The sequence below is a fragment of the Nesoenas mayeri genome (assembly GCF_963082525.1).
Source record: "Nesoenas mayeri genome assembly, chromosome: W".
NCBI classification, from domain to species: Eukaryota; Metazoa; Chordata; class Aves; order Columbiformes; family Columbidae; genus Nesoenas; species Nesoenas mayeri.
Window position 1 is genome coordinate 9,953,643 of NC_137553.1, and position 12,804 is coordinate 9,966,446.

Genomic DNA, 12,804 nt, shown 5'->3' on the forward strand with positions numbered 1-12,804 from the left:
ACATCTGACGGGTCTGTTCCATCTTGCCTACCTGTTATTTTTATGAAATTATTAATATTACATAGATGGAAAATGAAGTTATAAAAGACTTGAAACATATAAAAAATATCATACAGGTATGCCCTACGGCAGAATCATGCACACTGATATATGCCAAACAGAATTTTTTTGTAATTGCTCTTTGCAATTCATGCCTGACTGAGGTTCCACCACTTCCCTTTGTAGGATATTTTAGTTTCTCACTGTTAGAAAGCTTTCCTAAAATCTAATAAAATTCTTGTTTGTTGCTAACAAAGATAGTTTCTTATTGTCTGTTTCATGATGACAGTACAGAACATTTGACCATTCCTTCTATCTACAAACAGGTTTATTTTTTTAAGAATTCTTATTATGTACTCTCCTTCTGTCTTTTTTCCAGACTAGACAAATCCAATTCCTTCAGTTGCTCCCTAGAGAAAACATTTACTACATCTCTTATCATTCCTCTTGTTCATCTCCAGGGTAAAAGACATGATATGGCAGAAAAGATGTTTAACAAGGGTTTAGAGCAATGCTGAATAGTAATTTTCAACAAAATACAACAGTCTGATCAAATATCAACTGAACTGCAAAAGGCAATGATGTTTTAGAACAGGCTACCAGGGTTTGTTCTCAGCACAGCCAGCTGTATCAGTACTCAACCACAAAAAGAAAAAACAAAACCAGCATTATTGCTAGCCAGCAGTACACCTTCCTTTTGCCACAATATAAAGAAATCATACGAAGAGACTTGTGTTTTGGCTGTGAGGGAAAGTCCACATGGAAGTCAATCTCCAAAACATTAAAGATTACACAATACAGAAGAGTCAATGACATACCTGAGAGATACTGCATTAGGTCCATAGATCTCTCTCACTGCTGTCAAATCAGCTTCCAGCTGTGGGTGCTTGTGTTCTCCATCATAGCTAACCTACCGGAAGAAAAATATTCTGGGAGTTCTTATTTATTTCATTACTGGCACCTAATCCAGGCTCTTCAAAGTTCTCCCTGCAAAATATGCTGCATAAAGATTCCTTAATGCCATGCTCAGAAAGGACACTGTTGATAAGCTGAAGCACTGAGGCGGTCTAGATCTCCTGAGCAATACAATTTGCAAAGCAGGCATTTTTGCATCAAAATTCCAGAGGGTCCTAGTCCCATTTGTGGGAAGAGAAGCTGCAAAGGACTCATCCTTCTGTCCTGTCTTGTCCTGGGGTCTGTTCTGGGCCACTTGTGCATTTTAAAACTGGTAAGTAGGAGAAGAACCAGATCTCCCCAGTCATAGCATCCCAGTCCAACCACTACAGGACAAAGGTTTGCTCCATTTTGCTTGTTGTCACACTCTCATACACTTAGGACACAGAATGGCTTGAGCTCAACAAGAGGTATGAGACTACACTATATATCAAGTGTCTCAGCGTTGAAGTAACATTTTCAATCTAGTAATTGGCTGTATTTGACTATTATATCTACCAATGCAATTATATCAGAACAAAAAGAAAAATAATTAAAGAACACTTTCCAATTTTAAGCATTTTACCAGAGAAGGTGTAAAGAAATGTGTTTAGACATCATCCCAACTTTTTAAAACTCTGCATGGAAAGTGGAAACAGTTATGTTAGTGCCTACACCATAAAGAAAAATTGTGAGCTGATTTGGTTGGGCTGTATGAAGTCAAAATAATTAATATCCTCCTGTCTTCTACAAAGACCAAAAAAAACTTTTTAGGCTTGTAACAATATATTGAGTCTATTACTACATTCTCTTTAAGCAATATGCTCCTGGTTGTGTGAGCCTAATTCTATTTATTTATACCAATTAGAATGACCATAATTTCACAAAAGTTGATGAACTCCTTAGATTTGGACAGATTCAGAAATGAGAGCAGGATTTGGCTTGTACCTTTGACAAATTCAGAGAGCAAAGCACAAGAGTGCAATTTATCCCTTTACACATATATACATCCTTATACATGAATTCCTGCTGAGAATTCTTGCTATTGTAGAATTGTATCTATCTGAAGTACTGTTTCTTCCATTTGTACATCCAAACCTATAGACCAGTGCTGTGACACTTCCAGCTCTGATACCTTGAGATGTACTTTTCTATCTAATTGAATTTCAATTTAATTAAAATAATCAGCTGATCAATAGTTTCTGTCTACAACTACCTGAAAGGAGGTTGTAGTATGGAGAGTGTTGGTCTCTTCTCCCAAGTAGCAAGTGATAGGACAAGAGGAAATGGCCTCAAGCTGCACCAGGAGAGGTTTAGATTGGATATTAAGATAAAATTCTTCATGGAAAGGGTTGTCAGGCATTGGAACAGGCTGCCCAGGGCAGTGCTGGAGTCACCATCCCTGGAGGTGTTTCAAATGTGTTTAGATGAGGTTCTTAAGGACATGGTTTAGTGCTAGAGTTAGGTTAGGTTATGGTTGGACTCGATGATCCTGAGGGTCTCTTCCAACCGAAATGATTATATGATTCTATGATCACTTTTTACGTATGAAAATTATCAAAGAATAATTTGATCAGGCTTAGAATTCTTGAAATATAAGGCATAGAATTCATCAGAATAGCATGGGCATGTATTTATCAGAGATATCAATGATATTCATGACCAGAAGAGTATAAGACAAGTATCCCTGCCTTGTTTGGACAAGCATATCAGAATAATTTCCAAAGTATAAGAGCACAGGACGAAAACTTCTATTATAATTGCTTTTCCACTCTAAGGTAGGAGCAAGAGCAAACCAATCGTTTTTATATGCTCATTACTCAAAGATGAATTCTTTAAAAATGCATCAATAATTGCTGTCTTGCTTCCAAAGAGAGCACAGCAATCATTTTACAAATTGTAGCTGTAACTCATCCATCACCTTTGATCGTCCTTGTGGCAGTACACTCTCCCCGCCCCCTCCCCGCTGAGAACTGATGTGGCAGCTGCATGTGTGCACAGCCCCCTCCTTCCTTCAATGGGGCAGCTCTTATTGTGAGACCCAGGCCAGAGTCGTTCGGAGAGGAGGGGGCGCACGTAGCCACAGTAGGAGGGGTGCAGAGGTGCATGTAGCCACAGTAGGGGGGTGTAGAGAAGCCACGAAGCTTCTAGACTGCCCACAGCCAGATCTGACCAGACTATAAAACGGGGATCCTGCCAAGGCTGCTCTTTGTGTGGTCCTCTCGGAGCCACGGGCCAAATGCTGCCACTGAGAGCCCTCCCGGGACTGGGACACCGTCTAAGGTTACCTCCCAAAAAATGGGACTGCCTCATCTCTGCATGTGGGTGAGTGATAACTTAGTATTTCCTCGCCAGATAAGTGAGCGTATTAAATAATTCCTCGCCACTTGGGCGGGTGTTTTCCTCACTAGACAAGTGAGTGTATTTTTCCTGGCGTCAGGGACGGCTCTGGCGTTGTTTATTAAAATTGAGACGCGTAGTACTACCCCGTGTACCAAGGGTGATTGGATATTATTGAGTAATGAGGAAGCTGCAGGCTGTTGGGAACCTGGTGTGTTTTTAAGTGATAGTCCGGACGCTCCCCCCCCCCGCCTACTGCCGAGCATGGAGCACCCAGCGGCATATCAGTCGTAAACGACTTGATTTGTAGCGATATCGCAGTGCCGCCGGCACCTCGGTGGGCTCGCGATAGCTGGCCGCTCGCCCCCCCGCAGGGTGGACTCGGTACGGATTGCCGTTCGTTGTCGGGACCGGAGGGACCGACGGGGTTGTGAAAAATGCAGTTGTGATTCGTGCTAAGATGTTTAATGTTTACAGATATAACCAAATGAGGCACGGACTCTGAACCTGGAAAAAGGAAAAGGTGGTTAAGCTCCATGAAACTTCTATATGAAGTTATATTGACAGAGGGAACTAACATTTTAAGGGTTAACTAAAACTTATAATGGGTGCCTACTAATGAACTAACACTTTAAGGCTTAGTCACACAATAAACGCTTAGTTTAGAGCTTTATGTTAAGAAGAACAGAACCCCATCGAATGCCAAGATAAGAAGTTTTACTGCACCTAGCTGTAAACTTGAGGAGACAAGATAACGAAGATTTACAGCAAAAGGGGGCGCCAGTCTGGTTTCAATCGACTTGGCAGCTTGGGTCCCAGTCAATTCAACATAATGAGCCAAAGGTAAAAAGTTCACTGTGACGAAGCTGAAGGAGCCTTCATCCAAAGACCCCCAAAGACCCCTCCTCAAATTCACCAAGTGGCACTGCGCAGGCGCAACAGGGGAGGGTCTACGGAAATGGTTATCTGAGACTCATTTTAATCAGAAGCGGGGAAAGGTTATGAATATGTATAGGCGTTCCTGGGGTCATTATGAATATGTAATACCTTACTGTATTTAAGCACACTTCTTATTGTTTAAAGGTGTGCGTGTTGGGCGGAGCGAATCCCCCACGCACCCAGCGCTGTTTTGCTTATGCTCTAATGAACACGTGTTTAAGGAATACAAGGAATTGGATTAAATGTTGTTTATCCATAGAAAAAGCGTAAGTTATTTATTTCAGGGTGGACGGAGGCGGAGCCGCCTCTCCCCCTCCACGTACCGCATGAACAAGAAGAGCCTAGCCGCCGCTCCAGGACCGGGAGTGCGCTGGATCCTGGCAGCGACAGTAGCCTGTCCCTGTCCCCGTCCGTGCCGCTGCGCCTGGCGGCTGGAAAACCCTCCCCTGCGCTGGTGGATCCGACCCATCTTCGGCCGCTTATCAAAGGGTTGCTGGACGTTTTAAAAATACATGTCCAGTCCTTCAGAGAGAAAATTCAAGAGGCTACCGATCATAGCAAGCAAAGCCCTCTTCTCCTCCTGTGCCTGCTGCTCTGGGACCTACTGGACCCAGAAAACGGCAGCAGAAACGGGGACAAGAGAGTTCGGAAAATTAGCTGCAAACTTCTCCCTGTGAAGCTTCCCCCGCTTCTCCATGCGCCTCCCCCGAGCTGGCCGCCTCCCTCGTTGTGGGCAGGCGCCCCTCCCTGTCTTTCAAACTGCAGGAAAAAAAAATCAGTGGTGCCGCGGCTTGGGACCGGCAACCCCGCCCCCGCTCAGTGCTTTTCTGTGATTAGTCTGCTGATAAGGGTGCTTGCATTGCTGCAGCCTAAAAGGCTGCTAACATTAAGATTTTGTAACTTGCTATCAAAAATAACCTGCACTCCACCGCAGCCAAACAGGGCATTATGGAAGTCATTAATGATTTTGATAAATAAATAGTCACACCCATTCTCCTTATCTTGGCCCGTTCGCAAGCCTGATAGGCCAGTGGTATTTAACAAAGATATGTTTTTCGTTATTCCCCTCTGAGGGAAGAAGACAAAGCACAATTTGCTTTTACCTGGGAAAACTTATTGACACTGTGGAGGTGCTCTGGGGCATTCACATGTATCAATATATAGATGACATCTTAGTGGGCAGAGACAATAAGGAACTGGTTGAGCAGAGGCTATTTGGAACCTATCGACATGGAATGGAGGTTTGCAGAATATGCTTCCTATTGCAGTATATTCCAAAGGAGACCAAAAGGGCCAGCCAGACCTTTGTTGTTTTCTTCCACCGCATTTAAGGAAAGTGAACAACGATATTAAGTGGATGTTTCATACACCATATTATCCCCAAGCCAATGGGATCGTGGAACGAACCAATGGTTTGATTAAAAACATGCAGATGTCTCATGAAACAGCTGGGACACACGATTGGCACAAGCTGTTTTCATTGTCAATAACTGCTGGTGGAGCTATGGAAGCCCAAAATCAGGGCATTTTGCTCTGAGAGGCCACTAACAGACAGCAGCTTGATAACAGACAATGGGAAAACCCACTGCATTAGTGTCCGGTGGATAGTCCTGGATTTCTAACTATAAAAGCCCGGTACCAAAGGGACCGAGGCCTGTGTTTGTGTTCTCTTGCAGGACAAAAGGAAGATGACGGGGTGGAAGACACTCCAGCTGAAGTCAGTGATGGTTAAAAGTCAGTCCTTGGAAATGAGAGTTACACCAGGGCGATACCAACAGCCCATTCAGGAGACAGTCCTGCAACTGGAAACACTAATGAACTCTATGCATGATATCGCATAGACTCCCTGAAACAGGAGGACTGTCCAAAGCCAGGCCATATTACATTTGATCCTCTTGGAGGAAAAGGGTGTATACAGGAAGCTGTGTCATTACAAGGACAAATAACAGAGGACTCGGGCAATTGTTGCTGTACTGGGGACCAACTGGTGATGTATTTGTTCTCCTTACCAGGATGGCTAACCAGCCTCCTCCAATAGTTGTTAATAACTGTAATTGTTGGAACTTGCACTATTCTATTGTTCATTGGTAGGTTGATCTGTATGGTGATAAGATGACACATGAGGTATGGTGATCCACAGCAGACATCAAAACTCACCAACAGAAATGGCCCCTTTTGACTTTGGAGGCAAGAGGTGACTGCATAACAACTCCAAAGTGTCAGATCATGACTGTGGTCACAGGGTGGATAGTGTGGCAGTACACATAGACCACACCACCCCCCCCCCCCCCCCCCCACCGAGAACTTATGTGGCAGCTGCATGTGTGCACAGCCCCCCCCTTCCTTCAATGGGGCAGCTAATGGCTCTTATTGTGAGACCCAGGCCAGAGTCGTTAGCAGAGAAGCCACGAAGCTTCTAGACTGCCCACAGCCAGATCTGACCAGACTATAAAACGGGGATCCCGCCAAGGCTGCTCTTTGTGCGGTCCTCTCGGAGCCACAGGCCAAATGCTGCCACCGAGAGCCCTCCTGGGACTGGGACACCCGTCTAAGGTAATCTCCCAAAAAATGGGATTGCCTCATCTCTGCATGTGGGTGAGTGATAACTTAGTATTTCCTCGCCAGATAAGTGAGCGTATTAAATAATTCCTCGCCACTTGGGCGGGTGTTTTCCTCACTAGACAAGTGAGTGTATTTTTCCTGGAGTCAGGGACGGCTCTGGTGTTGTTTATTGTGAGTGCGTGTATGCACGCTGTGGATCTCCATTATTCTTATTTTGCTGTACCCCAAATAATCTCCTCCAGTTGATATCCGAATCTGTATTTTATGTTACCAGAGTGCTAACTAATTGTATGAACCCTGTTTCTGATTGGTTGTTTTTCTGGACTTTCCCAGACGGAATAAAAGTCTGTTTGGACCTTGGTTGTCTGCCTAAAACTAATTTCGGGGTCCCTCTGTGACAGTCCTAAACCACATTTTTTAAGCAATATTCCGTATCAATAATAGTAAAATCCAAAAGGAACACTATGCAGAACACAGAACTGCTCAGCATAATGTTTTCTCCAACCTATTTTCTGATGGTAAATGCTTATGAACTCAAAAAGGAAAAAAAGCAGTGTTCTGGCAAATTGTAAGATCACAGTGTGGTATTTTCCATCCTTGAATTAGTGACACTGGCATGCTGATGTACACAGAAGAGACTGCCAGAATTTTGTGTATCTGCATTTGCAAGTATGTCCTGCACAAGAGAGAGTGCCAAAGGCAGTAGTATTACTGTTTCAATCTCTTGTTCTCTTGCAAATGTAGAAGATAGAGATTCAACGTAAGAATTAACAGAGAGTCTCATAGAAAGTGAATATAAAGGCTAAAAAATGTAATAATTTTACTGTGCCTGAAGGGTCTGTGTTTAGAAAGTCTCAGTTTTTAATCCAAGACCCAGCTCAGATTATTTTGTCCCACATAACAACTCATTGAAAATCAATAGGACTTAGGCTATTGAATCACTTATCCATTAAATCCTTAGGGAGGTTTACAAGCAGGTGCTTAGGAAGCAGATACAAGCATTTAATTTATGACCAAAAGGTCACATCTTGTTTTCACTGCCCATCAAATGCTATTTCCCATTTTCCATGATCTTCGTCTCATCATCAGTTGCTTCTCTTGTCTTTCCAGCTATAACCACTTAGAAATGTTAGAACTATCCCTGACCGTGAAAGCGGCTGATTTCGAGAGGGAGGCTGACTCGCCTGTAAAGGGCGCTGCCAAGAGCTACCGGGGGAGGTTTAAACACCCTCCCAGGGAGTGCAGGCTTCCTGTCTCCTCCCCTTGCCTCACTGAAGAAGGCAGGTCGAGGGAAAGGGATGAATGGGAGCAAGTCCACACTAGGGGTGGCAGAAGAAACACCCCCCTACCCACTCCAGCTTCCCAGGTGCCTCTGTCCAACAGGCATGAGGCTCAGGATGTAGAATACAGCAACATGAGGAATAAGGGGCAATGGCAGCAAGTTCCTGCCTAGCGGGAGGGTTCCTACTTTGACCACTCCACCCTCACAGGTTCCCTTGCAAAATGGGTATAAGACCTTGCAAGTGGAACCAAACAACAACATTGAGGGAGGCAGTTCCACTGAGTTGGAGGTGCCACAGAAGATGAGTCACCCTGCACCCTCCATCAAAACAGCTCCCACCAAGAAAAAAAGGTGTGTTGTGGTTGTAGGACACTCCCTTCTAAAAGAAACAGAAGGCCCTATATGCAGGCCAGACCCACTTCTTAGGAAAGTCTGCTGCCTCCCTGGGGCCAGGGCTAAAGATGTTAGAAGGAAACTTCCTGCCCGGGTTAGGGCCTCAGACTACTACCCACTAATAATTTTTCAGGTGGGCAGTGATGAAACTGAAAAAGGAAAACTAAAGACGATCAAGAGAGACTTCAGGGCCTTGGGACGATTGGTCAAGGGATCAGGAGCACGAGTAGTGTTCTCTAACCCCACAGTTGCAGGGTATGATGAGGAAAAATACAGGAAGAACCAGCAGATGAATACCTGGCTGCAGGACTGGTGTCACCAGCAGAATTTTGGTTTTTTTGATCATGGGTCAGCTTACATGGCACCTGGTCTGCTAGCAACAAATGGGATGGGCTTGTCTCAAAAGGGGAAAAAGATCCTGGAGCAGGAGTTAGCAGGACTTATTGAGAGGGCTTCAAACTAGATTTGAAGGGGGAAGAAGCCAGATGTGGCAGAGGCACACTCAAGGACAACATGCAGGCATCTGAGGGTAGTGCTAATGAGACCCTTCAGTCTGCCATCCCAGTGGAATCAACGGCTCATCTGAAGTGCTTATATACAAATGCACGCAGTATGGACAACAAACAGGAGGAGCTGGAAGCCCTTGTGAGGCAGAAAAACTATGATTTAATTGCCATCACAGAAACAAGGTGGGATGACTCCTATAACTGCAGCACTGCAATGGATGGCTATAAACTCTTCAGAAGGGATAGGGGAGGAAGAAGAGGAGATGGGGTAGCCATGAATGTTAGGGAAGGTTTTGATTGTTGGAAGTTAATTATAGGGTGCCTATGGGTGGGAATCAAGGGGAAGGCCATCAAGGCGGACATCCTGAAGAAGGAGAAGAAATATTTTGCAGGCAGCTGGGAGAAGTCTCGCGATCACTAGCCCTTGTTCTTATGAGGGACTTCAACTTACCAGATGTCTGCTGGAAGTACAACACAGCAGAGAGGAAGCAGTCTAGGAGGCTCCTTCAGTGCATGGAAGACAACTTCCTGACACAGCTGGTTAGCGAGCCTACCAGGGAAGGAGCCCCACTAGATCTGTTGTTTGTAAATAGAGAAGGGCTTGTGGGCAACGTGTTAGTTAGAGGTCGCCTTGGGTTTAGCGTTCATGAAATGATGGAGTTTACCATCCTTGAAGAAGTTAGAAGGGTGGTCAGCAGAACTGATTCTTTAGGCTTCGAAAGAACAGACTTTGACCTGTTTAGAAGGCTGGTTGGCAGAGTCCTTTGGGAGACAGTCCTGAAGGTCAAAGGAGTCCAGGAAGGCTGGTCTCTCTTCAAGAAGGTAATCTTAGAGGTGCAGGTGCAGGCTGTCCCCGTGTGCCGGAAGGCGAGCTGGCAGGGAAGAAGGCCGGCTTGGCTGAATAGATAGCTGTGGCTGGAACTTAGGAATAAAAAGAGAACTTATAACCTTTGGAAGGAGAGGCAGGCCACTAAAGAGGAATACAAGAATTCTGTGATGTTATGGAGGGAGAAACTTAGAAGGGCCAAAACCCAACTGGAGCTGTGCCTGACCACCTCTGTGAAAGGCAGCAAAAAATGTTTCTATAAATATATTAGCAACAAGAGGAGGGCTAAGGAGAATCTCCATCCCCTGATGGATGCAGCGGGAAACATAGTGACAGAAGATGAGGGAAAGGCTGAGGTACTAAATGCTGCCTTTGCCTCAGTATTTAATAGTCAGAACAGTTGTGCTTCAGGTACCCAGCCTCCTGAGCCAGAAGACAGGGATGGGGAGCAGAATGAAGCCCCAATAATCCAAGGGGAAATGGTTAGTGACTTGATACACCACTTGGACACCCACAAGTCTATGGGCCCAGATGGGATACACCCAAGGGTGCTGAGGGAGCTGGCAGAGGTGATCACTAAGCCACTTTCCATTATCTATCAACAATCTTGGCTAATTGGGGAGATCTCAGTTTACTGGAAGTTGGCTAACGTGACACCCATCTACAAGAAGGGCCAGGAGGAGGATCCGGCGAACTATAGACCTGTCAGTCTAACCTCGGTGCTGGGGAAGGTCACGGAGCAGATGATCTTGAGTAACATCACGCAGCACTTACAAGAGAACCATACGATCAGGCCCAGTCAACATGGGTTTATGAAAGGCAGATCCTGTTTGACCAACCTGATCTCCTTCTATGACAAGGTGACTCACCTAATAGATGAGGGAAAGGCTGTGGATGTTGTGTACTTAGACTTCAGTAAGGCCTTTGACAATGTATCCCACAGCATTGTCCTGGAGAAGCTGGCAGTTCATGGCCTGGATGGGTGTACTCTTTGGTGGATAAAGAACTGGCTGGAGGGCCTGGCCCAAAGAGTTGTGGTGAACGGAGCCAAATCCAGTTGGCGGCTGGTGACAAGTGGTGTTCCCCAGGTTTCAGTATTGAGGCCAGTTTTGTTTAATCTCTTTATCAATGATCTGGATGAAGGGATTGAGTGCACCCTTAGTAGGTGTGCAGATGACACCAAATTGGGTGGGAGTGTTGATCTGCTGGAGGGTAACATGGCCATACAGAGGGATCTGGACTGGCTGGATCGTTGGGCTGAGGCCAATTGTATGAGGTTTAACAAGGCCAAGTGCTGGGTCCTGCACTTGGGTCATAACAACCCCAGGTAGCGCTACATGCTCAGGGAAGTTTGGTTGGAAAGCTGCCTGGCGGAAAAGGATCTGGGGGTGTTGATTGACAGCCAGCTGAATATGAGCCAGCAGTGTGCCCAGGTGGCCAAAAAGGCCAACAGCATCCTGGCTTGTATCAGGAATAGAGTGGCCAGCAGGACTAGAGAAGTGATTGTGCCACTGTACTCAGGCCCTGGTGAGACCCCACCTTGAATACTGTGTTCACTTTTGGGCCCCTCATCATAAGAAGGACATTGAAATACTAGAGAGAGTGTAGAGGAGTGCGATGAAGCTGGTGAGAGGCCTGGAGCACAAGTCTTATGAGGAGCAGTTGAGGGAGCTAGGGCTGTTTAGCCTGGAGAAAAGGAGGCTAAGAGGAAACCTTATCACTCTCTACATCTACCTGAAAGGAGGTTGTAGCATGGAGGGTGCTGGTCTCTTCTCCCAAGTAGCAAGTGATAGGACGAGAGGAAATGGCTTCAAATTGTTCCAGGGGAGTTTTAGATTGGATATTACGAAAAAAAATCTTCACGGAAAGGGTTGTCAGGCATTGGAACAGGCTGCCTAGTGAAGTGGCGGAGTCACCATCCCTGGAGGTGTTTAAAAGGCATTTAGATGAGGTTCTTAGGGATATGGTTTAGTGCTAGAGGTAGGTTAGGTTAGGTTATGGTTGTATTCGATGTTCCTGAGGGTCTCTTCCAACTGAAATGATTCGATGATGCTATGACTCTACCTTAAAAAAAATGACAATGTAATATAATGTAGTTTCCACTTCAAATATAAGGTTACTAAATTCTAACCAGTATTTCCTATTACACTGCTCTTTTACACCTTGCAAAATGATTTACTGCTCTCTGTGTTCATATAACATAGGCAGGCATCCTTTACTAAATGCATTTGCAGTGATTCCAAAAGTAAGCACTCTGCAGAGCTGAAAAATGAAGCCAGTACACACAACTCATCAGTACAGGGCAAAATCGGAAGATTTTTCCTTTCAGAAAGATTGAAGTAAGATATCCGTCTTTGCACTGAAATATGTGTACATGATCTTTCCCAGCTCTCTGCTGGGCTGTAGGAGTCAGCAGCTGAAGGGAGGCTGCATGGGAATATAGTTGAAGATTTGGTGAGGAGATTAGTTAAATGTAAATACGCTCAAGTGACTTGCACCTGTCTGTAGAAAAAGCACATACATCACACTAATTGTTTTACTGACCTTGTGTGCTTGATGAGTAGAACCTCTGTGTTAGATAACATAGGCCTGTGAGAAACTCTAGGCACCTTATCACTATGTCTGAGATTCCTGCTTTGTTGTGAGAAAGAGCGGGAGGCTGTGCCTGCCTGAAGCCTTGAAATACAGGCGAGCTCAGCAGGCCCGGCGATCTTCCAGCAGGGCTGAACTCACCAGCGCCTGCATCCCTGCCTGTGTCACCTCTACCTGGGAGCTTAGGTGTGGTTTCGGAGATCCCCCAGTAGAGAGGTAACTAAAATAAAACTTGCTCTTTGCAATGCATTCGTGGCCTCTGGTTCTTCTTGCGACATGCCTGCGTATGTGTACACAGAGGCATTTCCTGCAGTCATTTTTGAAGCGAACATGAGTCAATACCCCATGTCAATTATTTTCTAACACTGAAAATACATTCTTTCAGTTCACAT

General features: G+C 45.2%; 2 protein-coding genes across 2 annotated transcripts in view; both read right to left on the minus strand.

Moving 5' to 3' along the window:
* Positions 1-12,804, minus strand: part of LOC308051454 (protein mono-ADP-ribosyltransferase PARP8-like) — a gene marked incomplete at its 3' end in the record, with an annotated part of 111,648 nt that overhangs the window by 97,752 nt on the left and 1,092 nt on the right. The window contains exon 2 of the mRNA XM_080361891.1: positions 858-949. The remainder of the gene's footprint in view (positions 1-857; positions 950-12,804) is intronic.
* The window catches only part of LOC308051413 (protein mono-ADP-ribosyltransferase PARP8-like), a gene marked incomplete at its 3' end in the record, with an annotated part of 187,084 nt that overhangs the window by 22,550 nt on the left and 151,730 nt on the right, over positions 1-12,804 (minus strand). The window contains exon 7 of the mRNA XM_080361840.1: positions 858-949. Within this exon, the coding sequence (XP_080217966.1) occupies positions 858-949 (92 nt within the window). The remainder of the gene's footprint in view (positions 1-857; positions 950-12,804) is intronic.